This window comes from Anas acuta, chromosome 12, assembly GCF_963932015.1.
Source record: "Anas acuta chromosome 12, bAnaAcu1.1, whole genome shotgun sequence".
Classification (NCBI taxonomy): domain Eukaryota; kingdom Metazoa; phylum Chordata; class Aves; order Anseriformes; family Anatidae; genus Anas; species Anas acuta.
Window position 1 is genome coordinate 13604772 of NC_088990.1, and position 20067 is coordinate 13624838.

The 20067-nt window shown below is 36.0% G+C and overlaps 1 protein-coding gene across 5 annotated transcripts in view; it reads left to right on the forward strand.

Annotated features, from left to right (window-relative positions):
• SCAPER (S-phase cyclin A associated protein in the ER) overlaps window positions 1-20067 on the forward strand; it is a 160228-nt gene that overhangs the window by 64583 nt on the left and 75578 nt on the right. For all 5 annotated transcript variants that reach the window (XM_068695860.1, XM_068695862.1, XM_068695863.1 and 2 more), the window contains 2 exons: window positions 6167-6303; window positions 11380-11445. In XM_068695860.1, coding sequence (XP_068551961.1) covers window positions 6167-6303; window positions 11380-11445 — 203 coding nt within the window. The remainder of the gene's footprint in view (window positions 1-6166; window positions 6304-11379; window positions 11446-20067) is intronic.

Sequence of the window (20067 nt, forward strand, 5' to 3'; positions counted from 1 at the left end):
GCTTATTTAAAAAGAAAAGATAGGAAAAATAAGTGTTGGTGTTATGTTCACTTCTAATTTTAGAATGAGCAAACTTTTTTAGGAAGAATTCAGTTTGGCACATCTTCCATCACAATTTAATAGTGCTACTGTAAATGTAGTTCATATTTTGGTTGTTTTCCGTAGTTCGGTAAGATTTTACCACTAATTTGAATATACTGACTTAAGATGTGTTTATTGGAAAATATTTCTTTGTATTCTCTGTTTGCTATTTTTTAATGAAAAGTAGTGTCCCATAGTTTTTGAATACCTTGGTGGTGTTGCTGTGTTAATTTTATCCTTAATCTAAGAACAGGCTTTTTTTTCTTGTAATGAAGCGTTTTATGTTATAATCTTCTGATGCTGGAAAACTGTTTAAGTACAGAGCTTACACGCTTTAAGTCAAATTATAACGTACATTGACGCATGCAGCTCCAGACGTATGCAGTTTGGACTTGGAATCTCTTCTGCAGCCACATGACAGAATGTAGTCATATCACAGGAAGGGTTACAGTCAATAGGTGAAGCAAAATGAATAGACACAGACGAATATGGAAACGTGAAAGAAAACAGTTATTGGCATTCAAGAGGGTAGCTTTTGACTTTTATGGATTATGATTAAGGAATTTTAAGTGAGGGTGTGAAAGAAAAAGTTGGGCAGACTGCAATTTTTTGAGATATCCAGTGTGTGAAGAATGAGAAAACAGAAAACCGGTTATGGGAGAATGTAATGTGGCAGTAACAGGGACAAACACTGTAGGTAATGTAGAGGTTTTTATGAACTGTCTTTCATGTGCAGAGACAGGGTTAGGAAAAGGCTTTAGCAAATGAATAGCAGCCTTGACACAGAAGTGTCAAAGAGATTGGGTAGGAAAATAATTTTTGGAGTTGCTCGTGTTCTGGTTTGACAAATACTGATATATGCAGCATTTCTTCTATCAAGGTCAGACTCATGGGTGGTGTTGCTGTAATCAGGACGCAGACAAGAGTATTGGTCATGTGAATGGGTATTGCAGGAAGAGGGAGTCAATTAGAAAATTTCTTCCCCATCTCTTGTATTTTGGATAGATCACCAAGATTCAGAATCCTGTTTATGGTGTGGTTTTCCTCGTCTGGTCTAAAGTGCAGTGTACTCAACTGTGTAATGTCTCACCATTTTGTAGATTTGGTACAGTGTTCATGGAAAAACTTTTCAATTATGTTTGTTTTGGAGTCTGAAAATTTTACTTGATTTTAGAGAATAATAATAGTAATTCTTTAATCCTTGGACTTGAAGCTTGTCATATAAGGAAGAGATTTAATTTGGTGTATGGAGAAAAGTTTGGTTATAAGAAGTGCTTCATCAACTATAATTTATCATCTTTAAGATAGGAAAAGAACTGGGTAGCTTTTCCTGTTTCAGACAGTTGAATGGGACTAAGCAATAACCAGCAAGAATGTGACTTCATGGGTGACCTTACTAGTTTTAGCTATATTATGGTTTTGGCAACTCAGTTTCTCATGGAGTTTGTAGATGAGGTCCATCTGTTGCATTTGGAAAGTGTCAGGATTCTCAATGACTAGAAGTCAAAACAGTTGAGATGCAGGAAGAGGAGAGGAAAAGCAAAGATGCTTTTGGTAAATAATCTATTTTTATCCTCTGCTGTGTTGAGGCTGCAGTTTTACATGTGCATTTCATGTCAGTTTCTGTCACTTTGCTTGTAAATGAAGTAGTGAAATTTTGTACAGAAAAATTATTTATTTTGTTTTAAAAAGATCTTCAGTGTTATATTAAAACTATTTTAAATCTGTAAGACTCAGTTCTTAAAGACCTCAAATACCAGCATGCATCTGTACAGAGTACAATTAAATATCAAATTGTATGTATTTATCAGGTTACTTTTATGTATCATAAGCTTTAACAGTTAGAGAGTCTCCTCCTCAGAAACAGGTACAGTATACTTTAAGGTTTTCAAAAATAGCCTTTAATTTAGGTGAACGCATTCACTAATTCACCACACTGGGGGGAAGTAGCAGGAGCATTTCTACTCTACTGCATTATCAAGGTACCACCATACAAGAATATACAGAGGGAATTGTACAGACCATTGTGAAGAAATATACCAGCATTCAATTCCTCTTTCCCTATTTTGCAGCTGTACGTCACAGTGTAGAACAGACCAACTTTGCCACTTTGTGGTGTAGATTCTTCTAGGTTCATGAAAGTTAATACCTTACTTTGCAGTATAATTGATATCAACGCTGCAAATTAAAGCAGGAGTTATCAAGTATGAAAAATGATGTCAGAAAGCTGATACTTAATGACCATCACAGCTCACTGGTGAGCTGTGGTTCTGTTTTAATTTTTGGAATCAAAAGAAGTTTAGCACATTCTGCATCATTGTTGAAAGCAAAGCTTTTGAGAATCTGCATAACTATTGAGATTGTGGTTTCTCGGTTTCTACACCAGCAGAGAAAATCACCTGATTTTGTGGTAAGTGTGAATACAGATCTTAATAGCAAGCTTTCATTAGAGAATTTACATAATATAGCTTTGCATTTATAATAGCCTAACATCTCCAAAGTTTTGATGGTTTACTAGTATCTGAGGGTTTGAGGTAATTAACTATCTGTAAGAACGTGCTCAGCATAGCACAGAATCAGACCAGTAACGTGCGTTCATGCTGTCTGGAAACCAAACCCCAGAATGCCTCTATGGTGTGGGTAAATTAGTCTTAATACTTCTTACTGGATTTACTGCTTACTTGTGTAATACTAATTCTAAATAAGTAAAAAGCTTTAAGGAAGAAGTGAATAGATTACCTAGTTATTCTACATTACCTATACTAGAAATGAGAGAAAAATAACCAAAACTCAGTGATGAAATTGTTGCTTAAATAAAAGCATTCAGAAGATGAAGTTAGTTTATTGTCTAAGCAGTGTACTGGCTTGACTCACTTTCATACACTTAGAGCAATTACTTTTTTGGTACGTTAACTTGTCTGGCCGATGGTTATGCAAATCAAATCACTCATGAACTTAATTTGAAGGGTTGAACACACAGTACTTGAACGTGGCTCAGGGGATTTAAAGGCCTTTCTTTTTCCAGATAACGAGTAGGACCTTTGTGATACCTGGGAATAAATATTTCTGCACTGCACCGAAGCACAATATTGGCAGCAGCCATCTTCCCAGACTCAAGTTGTCATTCAGTGCTGAGCTATTAGTTATACATGTACTTGTTTCACACCTGAGTAGTGATCTGCCTGCAGTGATAGTCCTGTGCTTTGATCAGTACGTTGAAAAAGTGATGGGCTTTGTGACACAAGGTGTTATTACTCTAGTCCAACTTTCAGGAGCTGTATGTATGAAGTCTGATGCTAATTCAAACTGCCACACTTTGAAAGCTGAGAACTCTGAGAAACACCCTCACAAAAGTGAGTTCACGTGAACAAAATGGTTTGTAACCACCCTTTGTGGTATTGACAGCAAGACCTCTTTTGGCCCTCCCAGGCTGATAAATGAAATGTGCTTGTTGAATGCTGTGGTTCTCTGTGAGTCTTCTCTGAAGCCACGGATCAGACTGGGAAACAGATCTGAGTGTCTGCTGAGGGATACTACAAGGCTTTGTCTCACTCCTCATTTCTGCCTGTCAGAAGTCTGATGACAGGTTTGCTGTTGCTCTTGTGTAGCATGAAGACAGCAAGTTAACTGCACCTGAATGAGGACATTCTGCCCCATTTTTCACATGGTGTCCATTTCAAAGGGCAGTATTAACCTCATTTTGCTCTGGCTGTCACTCAAAGGATACAGCAAATAGTTTGAAGACCTGATGAACAAAAAAATCAGTTTCACTGTTGAACAAAGATATAGAACATTTCTTCTAATGTTCATGATCATTTTTTAAGTGTTTCATCACACCCATAGGATGTGATGTATTTAAACTGCTAGGAAACAACCCTGTGGAGGGGTACTAGTTCAGGGGTGCATGTGAATCCCATCTTGTTAGACTTGTTGAATAAGTGAACACCCTCAAAATGCCAGCAGCTAAGTACTGTGAAGCTTAGTACCTGATTAATATCAGACATAGCTTGCTCTGAGAAAGTCTTTTCTTTTCTTAATATTGAAAAACTTGAAACTATCAATTGCCTGTGATGTTTGAGCCTCATGACAAGGTTTATGTTTGTCGTAAGGAAGTTTCAGTCAGTGACTGCTATTTTCAACTGGGGTATTCATCTCTGAGGAGACAGAAGTAACTTGGAGCTTTGTAACCAGCACTGCGTGTTAATGTGTGCATCTCTGAACTGGTTAAGAACTAACTCATCAAATGTCGGGGTGTGTTGCTCTCTTGTAATACTGTGTCATGCTGTAAGGGGGCAGCCTTCTGAGATGCCTTAAGAAAGTTTTCCTTGAAGCAATTCTTGCTAAAATGATGTTGATAATATTAGTGGGGAAGAAATGTTTGATCTGACTAACGGGAAAAATTCTTATAAAAGCTTGTTGGACTTGCTGTTTCATGTGACTAATACAGTTTCCATTGAATTACTTGGATAATAAATTGGGGGAAAATACTCAGATATACTGGGAGTTGGACAGGGTAGGCAGTATAGCCAAGTTAAAGGCACTGTTTCAGAAATTGCTTAGATTTTTATACTTGATTTCTTAAGTCTGATATTCATTCAGTATTCATCTTGCATTCATATGATTTAAGATAGAAATTTCAATTACTATTTTGACCAAATATATATTGCTAGGTTATATCATGCTCTAATGCTTAACAAAAACTAAAAGGTCTTTTTCCAGGAAATTTCACAAAGATTTATTTTGTTTTCAACAAGCATAATACTTTCTTGAATCAATGAAAAGACCAGTGGAAAAAAAAAATAGTTTATTTTCTGAAAATATTGTCTTTAAATTTTTAGCAGTTCAACTTTTACTTTGAATTTCAAGTATACTTAAAAAAAAAAAAGAATAACAGCTTCTCATTGTGGCACTAATTTTCAAGCATAAATTATCCTAATAAGCAGTGGTGGCTTATACTTCATAATGTGTTCAGTATTATTTAAAAAAACAAATATAAGCCTTGTTATATTAAAAATGTAGTAAGTATATTCTAGTAACTGGCATGAAAATACTTGTTTCTTGTTATTTGTAAAAAATGAACCTGATAAAGTTGGGTTTTGTAGCCACGTATTTTTCAGCTGAAATGCACTAGTTGAGGATGTTGTAGTGGTTTAAGTGGGTCACTTTTAATGTTTATATCTTTAAATCAGTATAAGTTTCTTGCACTGACAAGGATCTGGAGTACACCGTTCAGAAGAGGTTAAATTAAGTAATGCACATTAAACTGAAAAGTATGTCTAGAAGGACAAGAGTAGAAATTCTTCTGTGCCATTGAAAACTAACTTGATGCATCGAGTGCTTTGAGCAAATTTCTGGCTTGAGGGAACTGAGGAAAAAAAAAAAAGGTATTGAGCAGTTTACCAGTGTTTCTAGAGGTTTTGGGCATGTTTTACATTGTCTAAGTGTGCAGTTTCTGGGCAGCCTGCTGGTCACTGGAATTGTTACAAGGATTCAAGTGTCCATGCATAGGTAGCATAGGTCAATCCAAATTGGGGACAACTCCAGGAGAATAGCTTTTTCAGTTTTTCACATCAACATTAGAAATATTTATTTCAAAAGTAGACTTTGAACTGTATTGGGGTAACCTAGCTTGAAAGTACCTCAGAGTAAACGGGAATAAATGAAGGGTAGTTTCTTGTTTTTAGAAGTACGTTGTCATCCTCAGTTAGGTACTTCTGTTCTAACCTTAGGACAGGCTTTTTCCTATTTTTCTGCAGATAAGGAGTTAAGTGTTGGAGAGTATGTAACATTTTCCAGTAAAATAGTGAGGTAACTGCATTTTTCAGTTATTGTCCGCCACCTCTTCTTTCAAGTCTTGTTTTTTTTTCACTTGAAGTTTTTGTTGTTAGCTCGTAATTGTCTTGAGTGTATTGTTATTTTTCTGGAATATAAATAGAGGAAGTGTTTCTAGTGTTTAAAATTTAGTTTTACATTTATTAATTTTCTTCACCTTTTGTTAAATATTTTCCACTACTTATTTCTGGGAAGGTAATCTATAAAACACTACCATGTACTGTAAGATTAAATATTTCAATATTTTCTGCAGGAGCACCTGTCATTAAAAAAATACATTGTGGATATTGTGATTGAGAGTTCTCTTCCTGTGGAACCACTGAAAGAAGGAGAGGAAAAGCAAAAAAATAAAAAGAAAGCCAAAAAGTTAAAAGCACGGATGAACTCCAGGTAGTAAAAGCTATTGGTTTTTTGTTTGTTTGTTTATCTGTTTTTAAGTTTTATTCTGAACTTTACTTTTTGTCCTTTAGCATGAGTGCCATGGAAGGCTTAAAAAAAGAAAAAATAAGTTATTTGCTTTGGGAGTGTCCTGAAAATAATACTGATGAGCCTAATTTATGGCCACTTTCTCTGATTGAGAAAGAAAACTGAATATCGATCTGGAGCCCTTGGTTTCACCTGTTAAGAGCTTTTCTCATAATTGGATGCCAGTGCCCTGCCAAAACCATAGCATCTTCTAGCATACAATAGCATGTTTAAATTTGTGTAAACCATGCCTATTTTTCTTTCTAGCTATTGATTTTTAAATGAAGTATCAAAGAAAATCAATAGTAATCAACAAATAGAAGTCAGCCTGCTGTAGTGTCAAATCCCATGACTAAATTTAATCATTTTTTGTTGCCTGTCACAACAGAAAGAAAGTTAAAAATATCTTAAAATGGAAAGTGAGTTGTCAGACTTGTAATTTGTTATTAGCTTAAAAAGTGACATCTCCAAATCAGTAAGATATGCAAGATGACATTATATCATGAAGTGCAGTGTCAATCTTTAGCTGAGGAGACCCCAGCTGAAGTAAATACTTAACTAAATAATATAACATATTTTTAGATTTATCTCTTTAAAATACTTCTCAGGTGGTAAAGTGCATTGTTACATATATTCTCTGTATTGTTTTTAAGCAGGAAGCGTTGCAGATTAGAAAAAAAAAGTATAGGTTTTTAGAGCAAAAGTAAAAATGAATTAGTATATTAGCTCATAATAAAGTTAATAATGATGCATTAATCTTCAAAAATACAAAATGTTACAATTTTTATCATTTCTGATTTTTTTTTCCTCTTTGGGTGATCAAATTTAGTGTCTAAACTTCACATTTGAACACACTGTTGAATTTAGATAATAAGTTCTTGCAGGTTTCTAATTTCTCGGGGTGGATTTTTATTCATGTTACCTGTTGAATTAATGCAGCTATTGGGTCCAATTTTAATTGTTTCTCAAGACCTGCTTCTGTTGAATTTAGTCAAAGCTTTGTCAGACCTAGGAGTAACAGTTCAAATAATAGTTTGTTATTGGCACTGGGTGTTGAAAAAGGGTTTTGGAACATTTTGAATTCTGATGTTTCAGACTACTGGGTGAGTCAGCATAGCTGTCATAAAAATTTTAATTAAAGCAGACATCATTTTACAAAGATGTACTAATGAGAAATACAGTGGATGTTTCAAAATCTAGGAGGAAATAAATTGGAGAGACATGAAATTTACATTTTTTAAGCTTGTTTTTAGTTGACTAAAGAGTGACTTGACTTTTCATTGCTCTCCTTGAAGAGAACATTAAATTGACGATTTCACCATGAAACTTATGTATACCATGTAACATTAACAAAAAAGCTTACTAATAAAGATGTCTAGTAGCAAAATGGAACAAGTTTGTTCTATTTCAAACAAAATGATGAGGAAAAATAAAATCCATTTAGGAGATTAATTTTAACCATGCGAGGCTTGCCAGTCTTCTACAGTTAGTATAATTGACAGTTGAGTAATAGTAATAGGCCTAGTAATGACAACTACGGCCTTGGATGTTTGGAGGTTTGCTGTAATCAGAAAATGGTAAAGCGTTATGTTATGTACTGCTGCAGCCTCACTTGAAGTACTGCCTGCAGGTTTGGGCGCTACAATGTAAGAACGAACTAAAACTATTACAGAGCTTCCAAAGCAGGGCTGCAAGGCTGGTGAAGGGCCTAGAGTGCAAGGCCTGTGAAGAATGCCTGAGGTCCCTTGGTTTGCTCAGCCCAGAGCAGAGCAGGCTGAGGGGAGGCCTCATGGCGGCCTGCAGCCCCCTCGTGAGGGGAGCGGAGGGGCAGGCGCTGAGCTCTGCTCTCTGGGGACAGCGACAGGACCCGAAGGAACAGCATGGAGCTGGGACAGGGGAGGGCCAGGCTGGATATTGGGAAAAGGTTCTTCAGTGAGAGCGTTTTCAGGCACAGGAACAGGAACCCAGGGACATGGTCACAGCACCAAGCTTGCTGGAGTTCAAGGAGCATTTGGACAAGGCCCTCAAAAAAAGGTTTGATTTTGGGGTGGGCCTGTGTGGAGCCAGGAGCTGTACTTAGTGATCCTTGTGGGTCCCTTCCGTTTGGGATATTATATGATTGTTAAAGCAGGTAAAGTAATAATCTCACAATTACAATATCAAACACTAAATTAAATAATTTAGAGTGTGTCTACTATGTTTCTGCTCAGCAATCTGAACAGTAATACAAGCAGATTGCTGGGAGTTACTCTATAAAATCAACTGAGAACTTAAATGGAATATATGAAGTCCCTAATAATTTATTGTGGGTGGTTATCTATAAGCTGTGTTTTAGCACATATTTGCAACTATTCCGCTTCTTCTAAAGAAGTAGTGGTAACAAACCCTCCTACACCTGATGGCTTGAAATTACACATTCATTTCCGTTCCGAGGAAGCTGTGATATTTAAAATTTGAAATAACTAACTGCATTAAAATAGGTCCTGTTTCTGTCCTGAGTTTCTTGCTCCTAAATCAATATAACAATATGAAAGCTACAAAGGGCAAAGGTGAATGAGGGAACAAATTGTCATCACTGGGTTATTAGATATGTTGAGAAGTTTTGTTAGTCTTATTAATAATATTTATAACCCTAAGCTGTTAAACTGATGCCATAGTAACAACTGATATATAGCTAAATAAATTATCTCAGGTTAACACACATGTGCTGCTATGAGAAGAATACTTTGGTGCCTGCATGGCAAACTGAGGCCTGCTGAAACCTAACCCCCAGCAACAGAGGTGGAGTTACCAAGTAGGAAGTGCATATAGTTGAGATAAGCTCTGCAATGGATTTAAAGCACTTCTGTCATGTTCTTTGGTAACAGATATTTTAGGTGATTATTCATGTTTGACTGACTCGTCTGTACAAAACTCAAAGATAAAATATGTTGTTTCTGGCTAAGAGACAGGAAGGAAGGCAAAAGGTTAATAAGGGAATCTCACCTCCATGTTTAATACTAAATTCACTTGTGATTAATAGCTTTATTAATGATCCACAAATCAGAACTAGTACTAATGTAACAGTATTTGCATGTGGCAGAAGTTGTTTAGGTTAAGCAAGCTGAGGGAAAATTTGAGTGGCATTGGAAAACTTGATCTTGGGTGAAGAGAGAATATAAAGAAGTATGGAGTATGTGTATCTGAGAGAAATAGTGAACTATTTCTGAAACTTTTAGGTTTTAAATGAGCACTCTCAACCCTAGGAACAAAATGACTGTTACTTAGAGATTAGTAAAGACCTTTGAACAGTTGCAGTTACAGCCAAAATCAAAATGTCATGTTGCTGTGTTATGTTGATGATTTTTTTTCTAAAAATGATGTAGAATGTTGTCTCACCTAGCTGAAAGGACCTTGATAAAGTAGAAAAATACAGGAAAAGATTATGAGGTTACAAAAAAAAATAGCTTTCATGAAGAGAAGTTGAAAAGACAAAAAGGCTGGGAATGTTTATTTTAAGAAGTTGTGAGGAAAGACCTGATACAATAGTAAATGAAATCAATGCTTAGGATTTAATAGGAATTAAATCTTTACTAAATTGGTGTTTTGTAGTGGAGCAATAAAACACGTTTCCAATTGGAAGCCATTGGCAAAATTTTGGATTCGGAAAACAAACCACCAAGAAAAGAAAACAGTTGGATGTTTGTAAAGCTAGCAAGATTGCCAACTAACAATGGTTAATGTTCAAAATACTTAGGAAATTAATACTAAACAGCGTTTTTATGGGTCAAAGTTGCCCTTGAAGCAGATGTTTTCTGCTTCTGTCTTGAGGGACTTTTGGCACCTTCCTCTGGGGATTCTTATGGGTGCCACTGGTAGAGACAAATCACATACCTGGTTTAGTCCAGCATGACGGTGAGGTTTCCTTCAGGTGTGGGTACAGCTTGCCAAAGTCCTGACTTGTGAAGAGTTTTCCCAGCTGTGAATGAGGTGCTACTCATTCATCTGAGAACAGAACCACAACAGACTTGAATAGCAGTTCTGCCTTAAGGCTCCAGAGATCTGTGTTGTATCTGTGAGGTCTTCATTTCAGAATAAAAATTGAAAGAGCAATTTCAATGGATCAAATGTTCTTAACATCCAGATGCTTTTAGTGTCTGCTGGATGTTTTTTCACAAGGCTCTGGCTCTGAAATTTTATTTTTTCCCGTGTCACTGTGGTGTGTGGTTTAGTTTTACTTCATGAAGTTGGGGGGATGTTATAAAGTGTTACAGGATTACCACTCCGAGTCCTGTTTTGGTTGATGAGCTGATGATGATTTTCACCTGCTAGTTTAGGCTGGTTGCAGTCAAAACAAGTGGTGAAAAAGAAGTCCTGTCTCTGTCTTCCTGCATTTTGGCATATGGCCAGTGTAAATAAGATTTTAAGTGTCTAAACAGGTATGTGATTATAGGTCCTGTTTCCATTTCTAACAGTAAAAGAGCCGTTAGTGGAAGTATTTATTTCTGTGCTGTATGCCTAACAAGGTTCATACCATTATAAAATGGACATTAATTTCATTAAAAATACCTCTATAGCTGTAAATAAAACAAATAATTTGTTAATTATAATGTCTGTGTTGTAGTATTCTGATCTACACCACCTGTCTAAATTACTAATATTTTAGTAATTAGATGAATGAGTTAATTTTAATTAGATGAATGAGTTAATTTTATAATGAAGTAAGTTTCTACAGTTCTTTCCCTGTTATTGTATATGGTGTTTTAACATTTGTCACCATACTGAAGGTCAAATTAAATTCACCATTTGTGTACTAATGTTATACTAAATAGTGTTAATAAATATTAGTTGTTAGTGACTAGTAGTTAAACATCTGTATGCATTATGGTAAGGCAGAATTGTCAGAAATGGCATGACTTATTATGGAACAGAAAAATTGCATAGGCTAGAATTGTCTTGCTGATATTCCATACGGTATGCTTTAGATGATAGTCAATAAATGATTAATATTTCTTCCTCCAGGGCAAAGGAATATGAGAGTTTGATGGAAGCAAAAAATGCCGTCTCCGATTCCCCATTTAAAGCCAAGTAAGCATTTTACTTTACGTATTTTAGACTTTTTTTTTCCTGTCTGTAGCAGAAGTGCTTCTGAAATTTCCAGTGGAGTGTGGTAAGGTTCCCATTCAATATGGGATGTACTGTCATATTGAATTACAGATAATTCCTAACACAAAAGGTCAGATGTTATAAATGCCTTTTTTTTTTTTTTCTGGAGGCACTGTATATCTTAAACCATGTAAGATACAATAGAAAGAGAGCATACATTATCTCTTTATTACCTAGAAGCAAGAAGGCTCCAGCTTAGTACTCTTCAACACGGATTGTGAAAGTTCAGTACTGGAATTATGGAACTGAAAAATTTGTGTTACCTCCCTTTGGTCAGAAACAAAGGTTCATATGGTGAACCCAGGTATTTTAGTGCACAGGTGTCTTAATCTGACATTGAGCTTTGTAAAGAGTAGACTATTTATTGTCAAAGATAAGGCACAGATGAAGGCAGTGGATGGTAAAATTAAAACAAGCAATTATCACTGACAGATTTCTCTTCCTTAGGATGAAACTGAAAATTAGTCAGCCTTTTCTGTGTGATTGCATTGAAGCTGTTTGGCAAAAGATGCAGAATATTTAGATTCCAAAAAGTTCTTGACAAGTTCTTTCTTGCCAAAGGTTTTAGAGGAATCTGTATAGCTGTGGCGTAAGTAGGAATCTTTTCAAAAACTGAAAAGAAGTGGAGATGCCTGATCAGTCTTTGCCAAATAGGGAGGTTACTGGTAGAATTCAGCAGTCCTACAGTGTTCAACGTAGTCACAAGGACTTGGACCAGAGGGCAAACAGTGAGATGGCACCGTTTGACCACTTTGTGCAGATACTCAGGATAATAGGGACAAGAGCTGATACTGACTAATAATTTTGAAGAGAGACAGTAACAAAGCAGTAAAGCAGCAGGTGAAATTCACTGTATATGAAGGGCTACACAGTGTTGGGGACACAGGAACTCAATGCTACCTTCACATATAAACTGATGGGCTTTGAACCTACGGAAGTGATACATAGTTCCAAGAAAATACTAGCTCCGTACTCCTAGCAGTTAAAACAAATCCTTTATTAAAATGATTTAGACAGGTGCAAAAACAAAATAAAGAATGTCATTATGTACAAATCATCTACATCTTTTGAATGCCATGTGCATTTCTGCTGCTTTATCTCAGAAGGGATATACTGGAATTGTTGAGAGTTCACAGAGAGAAAGAAAGGAAACAATAACTTCTGGTATACCTTCTCTGTTAGGGACTAAGTACTTCTCATTCTGGAGAAAAATGTAATGGCGGGAGGAAGTTACAAAGGAGGTATGTTACAGAGATCTACAAGGTCATAAATAGTATGGAAAAGATGGGTGGTGACTGATTGCTGTCCCTCCAAGGGCCAGAATGAGGGAGCATGGGATGAAGGTCAGTGGTTCCTAGTGCTGTGTGTAATTAGATATACGGAACTCATCGACAAAAAGATGCTCAAAGTTTACCTCGTATGCATAGCAGTTCAAGGACACAACATCCAGCTCTAGGTATTCCTAAACTGAAAATGGAGGGCAAGAAAAGGATTAGTAAAGAGGATTATGTATGTTTACCCTGTTCTTAGTTTTCCTCAGGCATCCATATACAGTTCTTTGTTAGGGTAGCAGGCAGGTGGTAAACCATTCCTACAGTTGTGCTCAAGAAGTCTATGGAAGGTCAGTCAGGCTGTAGTGGCTCAAGAGTTGGATTTAAATACCTTCATCCTAAAATGATGATGACTTTCTGGGTTGGGGATGTTTGTCTCCAGGATGAGGTAATAACCTGTACCAGATTCTGTATGTTTTCTTGTTGCTTCCGTCATGTGTAAATTGCTGATACACTTGAAGCTAGTGATTTTTAGAAGTTCCTATTGTTTAAGATGTTCAGATCCTTTCTTTTAGGCTTCCCTGGTGCTTGTATGACTAACATGTAAACAGTATCTTTCACGTAGTCTTTTTAGTAGTTTGAAAACCTGCTGCTGAATCTCAGTATGTGTTTTAATCAAAAACGTTGTTGAGGTTTAACATAGGAAAATGAAACATCTCCACCAGATGGCACACCTGCGTAAACACATTGGGAAAGAAGGTTCTGTTGGCTTTATTTCTTAATTATCAGCACTTCAATTTTCAAGATTAATTTCATGGTGGATTAGGACTTCTAAATTTGTAGCTTCTATTTTTTGCTTTTCTTTGCTACCAGAAAATAAAAACATTAGGTTCTAGTTGTCAGCAGAAATGTGGTGTGTTTGAGCAACCGACAATACTGAAAAGCTGTAGCTTTTCCATGTTAGTTTCTTTCTCACTTTTGATTATCATCAGTGACGTGCTTTGTTCAGTTGTTTCAATAGCAGTGCAACAGAAACTCAAGCAAGTTGTTTTGTTTGTTATATCTTGACTAATACTCAATCTATAGTTTTTATTTCTCAGTGAAATGCTAAGGTACTTTCAGGCAGAATCTTCTGTTTCACCTGCTTTTTTTTTATTGCCTTCCTTTGTTACCTCTGTTTTTGGAACATCCTTAACTTTCCTGCGTGTTCTCAGTATCTGAATGGAGTAGGTGGTGTAATATGGGGAGGTTTCAAATACGTTTGTGGATCCTTCTTTTGGCTGCCTCCTAACTTTTTATTTATTTTCTCAGTCAGTGGATTGATTTTTCTATTTTGAAACCAGTGTCACATTTATTCTGACATAATCTAAAAAATAAGAAATATGAGAACTGAAATGTAATTACAGCTAAGGACTTAATTTGCATGTTGCACTCTGAGCACACATGTCCATAAGGTAACCTGTTGCAGTATTTTGCAACCATAGCATTTGGTGAGATCGTTTTTGTTCTTCATTTCTTGTATGCATCCTGCCTCTGGATGAATCACTGAGGTAAGGAGGCCCTGTCTCACATTCTGAGGGTGTTTATAGTTCTGGCCCTGTTCCGAGTGCAGGGAGGCTGGAGTTACAAGCCCCTTCAAAGTGATGATCCTAGGGAAAGTGCAAGTAGAATCACCAGTAGATCCACATGGTCCATATCTTGGCTGCTTATAGCACTGCATGCCTTTTGCTGCACCAGCACCTGTTAGGGCTGCACCCTGTTAGAAATAAACTGCTGTGGTGGCCACGTTGTAGCTTGCTTTCATCATAAAGCTAAGATAATATAAAATGGAAGTATGGAAGTGAAGAGTAGCCTTCTCTCTCTTTGTAAAGGATAGAGTGAGAGGACAAGACATCTTACGAGTTTAAGACCAGACAATATCTGTTTATGTGGATAAACAAATGAATACAGGAAAGAATAATTTTTCTTAACGGAACTAAGTACAGGATCCTACTTAACTAAGAAAAATAACAAGAAGAAGTCGCTGAAACAGTATTAGATCTCTGCTGAAATGTTATTGTATTGAGAAGCTATGAAATAGTTAACAGTTGCCTTTTTAGCAAGAACACAGTGTACTACTATGAGCTAATATTAACTGCTACTGTACCTGGCTGAGACAGAGCAAATCCTTGCCAATACTAGGAGTTGTAACAGCTATCCAACATGTGCTCTGAGAAGATCTGCAAATTTAATGAGAAAAGTCATGATACAGGGTAAAAGGTGTAAAAACTAAGAAGGCTAAATGTGTTCTTTGTGTCAAAACAAATGCCGCTATGTTTTCTTTATTTGGAAGGAAGGTTTGTATTCAAATTTGGTGGAAGCCTACTAGTGAACAAAGAAACAACTTTTTATCAGTGGGCTGAGCTTAGAATTGGAAAAAAAAAAAAAAAAAAAAAAAAAACAACTTTTAAAAATTCCATTTAAAACATGACACGGTTGGTAGATATGTTTGTTCACTTAACAGAAGCAAACTAATTTTAGAATGAGATCATTAAATGCAACTTTCTGGTATGTTTCCTTGATTATGTCACATTTCTTTAACTCCTCCTAGCCCTGATTATGTCTTTGTAAACAACTAAAACAATTTATGGAATGCAATTTATCTGATTTTAGTTGTTAGCCATGTCAGTTGTTAAAGAAGAAAGACAGAACCCAGAATTAGTCTTTGGCAGGTAAAAAGCCTTTTTAGATCACCTTTAAGATTAAGCCACCTTAATATTATGAGACCACTGATTTCCTGCTGCAGCTCCTAGATTGTTTCAGTAGTTCTTGTTAGTGTATGGTTTGTGGGCTTATAAAAACATTCACTGAGGAAGCAGTGATTTAAGTGCTTTCTAAACCTCACAAATAACACAAATATCAAAAAGCAGAGAATGTTTATCTTGCTTTGGTAGACATGGTATGTGTGCCTTTTCCAGTTTGAGTACGGAATATACTGCTTCTTGAGGGGGATTGTAAAAGGCTTTACGTGTTTCTTTTCTAGAAACAGTTCTGGAAGATGCCTGAAACTGTTTTGTTTGCTGTTTTGTTTTGTTTTCTAATTAGTAACTACCCAAAAAAATTTCTTCCTTAATGTAGGTGAAAAAATAGATCCAAATGCAGCTTTACTTGCTTGGTGTCTTGCTCTCTGACCAATCTCCCGTAGAAAACCCTTTCAAGAAAAAGTGCTGCACTCATTCTCATTTGGGAATGGCCATTCTGTTGCTCCCTGGCTTTTTTCAACTGTTCATTAGCTGGTTGGTCATTGGTTGCACTTAGGTTGTTTTATAAAAGTCAGTGGACACTTGATGCATTTGTGGTATTAATTCTGATTCTCTGGGAACTGATCTGAAGGTAATTATTTAGCGTCCAGTCCACAAAGTTAGCCCATCAAAACATGCATGCTCTTTCTGCTTGCAGCATCCTTTAGTATCCATCAGAGCAGGTTTTTAAAAGGGAAGGAAAAAGCTTTTGTAAAGTAAGAGTGTTGGTTGCATTTATTTAATACCTATTATTCCAAAAGCTGCATGTTTGAGTGTTAAAGCAGTCTGCAGTTAGGAAAGCATAAATGTAATCCATAAATACAAGCAGGGAAGGTAAGGTAATGAAAGATTGCCTAATGGGAGTTAGCAGGATTGCAGGAATTTTTAAAATAAAAATATAACCTCCCTAATCTAATAGTTCAGCCACTTTCTCCTCTCATTCACAAAGGAATTGTTTCGTTTTGTTGTTGGTTTTTTTTCATGTGTTTTTTAATTCCTCCTTTTTTAAACTACAAAAAGGGCACTTCAGATGATCTGAAAGAACCACTATTCTGAGAAAGGCCTGCAATACAAAAAGAGGAGTCAGGAATGTAGTGTGGAGTTTGTTCTTGCAGAGCCTCAAAGATAAATGCCTTCAATGACATAGTTCTTTCTTTTTTTTTTTTTTTTTTGTGTGTGTGTGTGCAGTATATCAGTGTATTCACAAAACAAATGGACGTTGTAGGTTTTCTTGGTGTAGTAGTCTAGTTTACAGTTATAAAATATTATGCCACAATACTGATTAGTGGGGAAAAATGTCTGAAGCTGGAAATATTTGTGCAAAATTTGTTTTTAAACAGCTGTATGATCTATAGAAGAGCTGTAGTATAAATAAAATAAAATTCAGTTAAATTTAAACAAAGGTAAATATCTGGTCTCTGATTGGATGGACGGCAGGTGCTATTTTCAGAGAACTGCTGGAGCATTCTTACAGCAAATGAAATTAATTCAGCAAATCTTTTTAGCAATTTTGCCACCAGTTTTCAGGTAGCTTCCATTTTTGAGACTAATGAAGATGTACAAAGCTGCATATTTAGGCATCTGGCTATGTTGTTAAGTGGAGTGGTGTTTTCCATTGCGTTCCTAAAGCAATTAGAATGTGTCAGGTGTGCCACTGAGTATGTTACTTTGCTGCAGGGGTAGTACAGAATAGTGCAGGGCTGTATGTTGCTTTAGGAGAGTACAGCATAACTCGGATTTGGGCTGGGCAGGAACTGCCACAGACTTTCTCAGTTCTCTCCAGGCACACGCTGCACGGGCAAGAATTGGGGCTGTGTGTCCAGCTGGCATCTGGCCGCCCTCAGCAGGAGCGCACAGGAGGAATAACCAGTCTCTGCCACTTGTACTGATCCTTCCGGGCATACATTCAGCACGCAGCCAAGAAATCATGGATTTAAATGTGGAAGTGCTGAAATACATTGATGTTATTTCAAGGTGGTTTGGTGGTTCTGTTTGTTGTTTTTTTTGAGATTAAATGTAACTTATAAATATTGACAGAGATCTTTTTCCTTTAGTCTATAAAATATATTAAGCCTGCTAGAAATATTTAGCCTATGCTAAAACCAAACCCTTAATTTTACAATACTTTGTTGTAACTTTATTTACATATTTTCTCTATAAACCTTTGACTATCTGTCATTTTTCTATTAGCAGTGCAAAAAGACCCAATCATGTATTTGTATTTGCTGAACATGCTATTTATCAGAGTGTAACATTCTAAACCCAATCTGTGCCTTATGTCTTTTAGGATATTTCTTCCACATTCTGAATTATTTCTTTGGAGGCAATGCTATTACGTTTTAATTAGTGGGATGTAAATAATTTCAGATAAAAAGGCATAAATGTTAACTTTCCCTTTTATTTAGCCAAATAAATTTTCACTCACTTATTGTTCCCTCCATGGCACATTAAACCTTGGAGGAATGCAAATTCTGAGATGGAGTGAAAATTAAGTTTTCGTTATAAAAATTTTTGGATTTGGACTCAGCAATATTTCCTCATAGTCCTGAAGCAGGTGTTGATACCATGATGTATTAATCTACTATATGAACAAAGGGTGTTCTCTTTCCAGATCTGTTTGTAGCAATGATTAATTCTATATCCAAGTACAAGTCATCTTGCATAGATTTCTAGTCCTTTGAAACAGTCTTAAAGAAAATAATTCTTATTTCTCTGTGATGCTGCCAAGAGGTCAGTGTAAAGGATATTAAATTAAAATAATTTCTCCAAGACTCACTCAGTGAGAGGAGGGTTTTTTATTTCCCATCTCTTCCCCATATGATCATGAAGCATACTTTACCCTTTTTTGGCAGAAGACCAATGTACAATATGATACGAAGATGTAAGAAGTAATTCTTTAATGCAGCACAACTGGAAATGTTGTTCTTCATGTTTCTTATTTTGATGCTGAAAACACAAAGTTTGTCTGTTGGTAAAAGCTTATCAGCAAAGAAAACATCAAGAACCTGATCAATTCTACTTCATTGATTAGATAGGCTTTCAAAATTGTGCATATAAAATCATTTAAGAAATCTAGATATTTTTGTCTTAGACCATGTGCAAATCTTGGGATGGGTATAAGAGAAAAATTCAATGCAGCATCTGGAAAGAAGGGATGTTCCAATAATTAAGTAGTTTGTTATTAGTGCTCAAGAATGTCAATTCTGTAAGTGAAGATCATTCCAGAAGAAGAAACTGGTTTAAGATAGTATCTTAATTTGGAGAAAAGGGAAATGCTTGAGAAATTAACAAAGTATTATTTGGCAAAAGAGGATATATGTTCTCACTTTTCTAACATTTTCTAACTTCAGCGTGATGCAAAATGAAGTATTTATTTGTTCTCACAACAATATGTGACCACTGGTGCATGAGGAAAGACAGGAATTTCAGTATGTATGAAAGCTCTTTCCAAGACTGAAGGGAAAGGGAACTTGTCAACAGACAAGGCAATGTAATACAATTATTTTTTATTCAAGTCCTTTTTAGTAATGCCTTGATCAACCATACACATTTTGTATGCTGATGGCTGATGAAACATCTTTTCTGTCTCATCAAAAGAGGTTTCAGACTTGTCATGTAGGAGAAGAGTTTTTATTTTCTCTGTAATACTAAGATTAGGAAAAGTCCCTTTCTTTAGCCTCTGTGCTTAATCCTGGTTGAATTCCATTCCTCTGATGTTAAATGGAGCAAATGGAAACCTGTCTTGCCATCTTCTGTCATGCAGTTGCACACAGTATAGTATGTTGGTGGGTTTTTTTTTGTTGTTTATAAATGCTTTAATCATAGAATTTGGGTAGATGTTTCCAAGGGAAGTCATCTTTATTTTTGTTTAACGCACCAGGATATTGCCAAGAAAACAGCTATTTTAAACCCCACAAGAATACCTGAAATACCTGGCTTCTAGGTTGTCTTTCTGCACTGCAGCAATTCAGTTTTTCATCAGTGCTACAATCCACTCCTTAAGCTCAGCGGTGTTAGCGGTCATCTGATTTATTGTCAAAGTCCTGCAGTTATTTGGCTTTTAATTTTCTTTCCCATTTTAGCTCCTGGTTTACTGTGTTAGACAGAGTGTTTCCTCCAACTTCATTTTCCACAGAGGAAACAACCGTGCAGAAAATTTTGTTGGCCTTAGTACCCCTTTATTTTTCTTGTCATAGAAGAATCCACAGGCTGAATATTAGTGGAGTCAGCTGACCAGATGATGATAAGTCCAAAACACAAAATTCTGCAAATCATTTTTATTTGTACTTTCAAAACATACATGTATTTCCAGTGTCTTTTGAAAGCTTGTTACAAATCTCTTAATTTCTTTAAAGAAAAGATACAGAGTACCTGTTTCCCACTGATTAAGTAGAAACTCTGTTCAAGTCTTGTCCCAAATGAATATTCTATATTTTGTGTTTTTTTTTTTTTTTTATTAAACACATGACTGTTGTGGTTCATTCTCCAGCCAT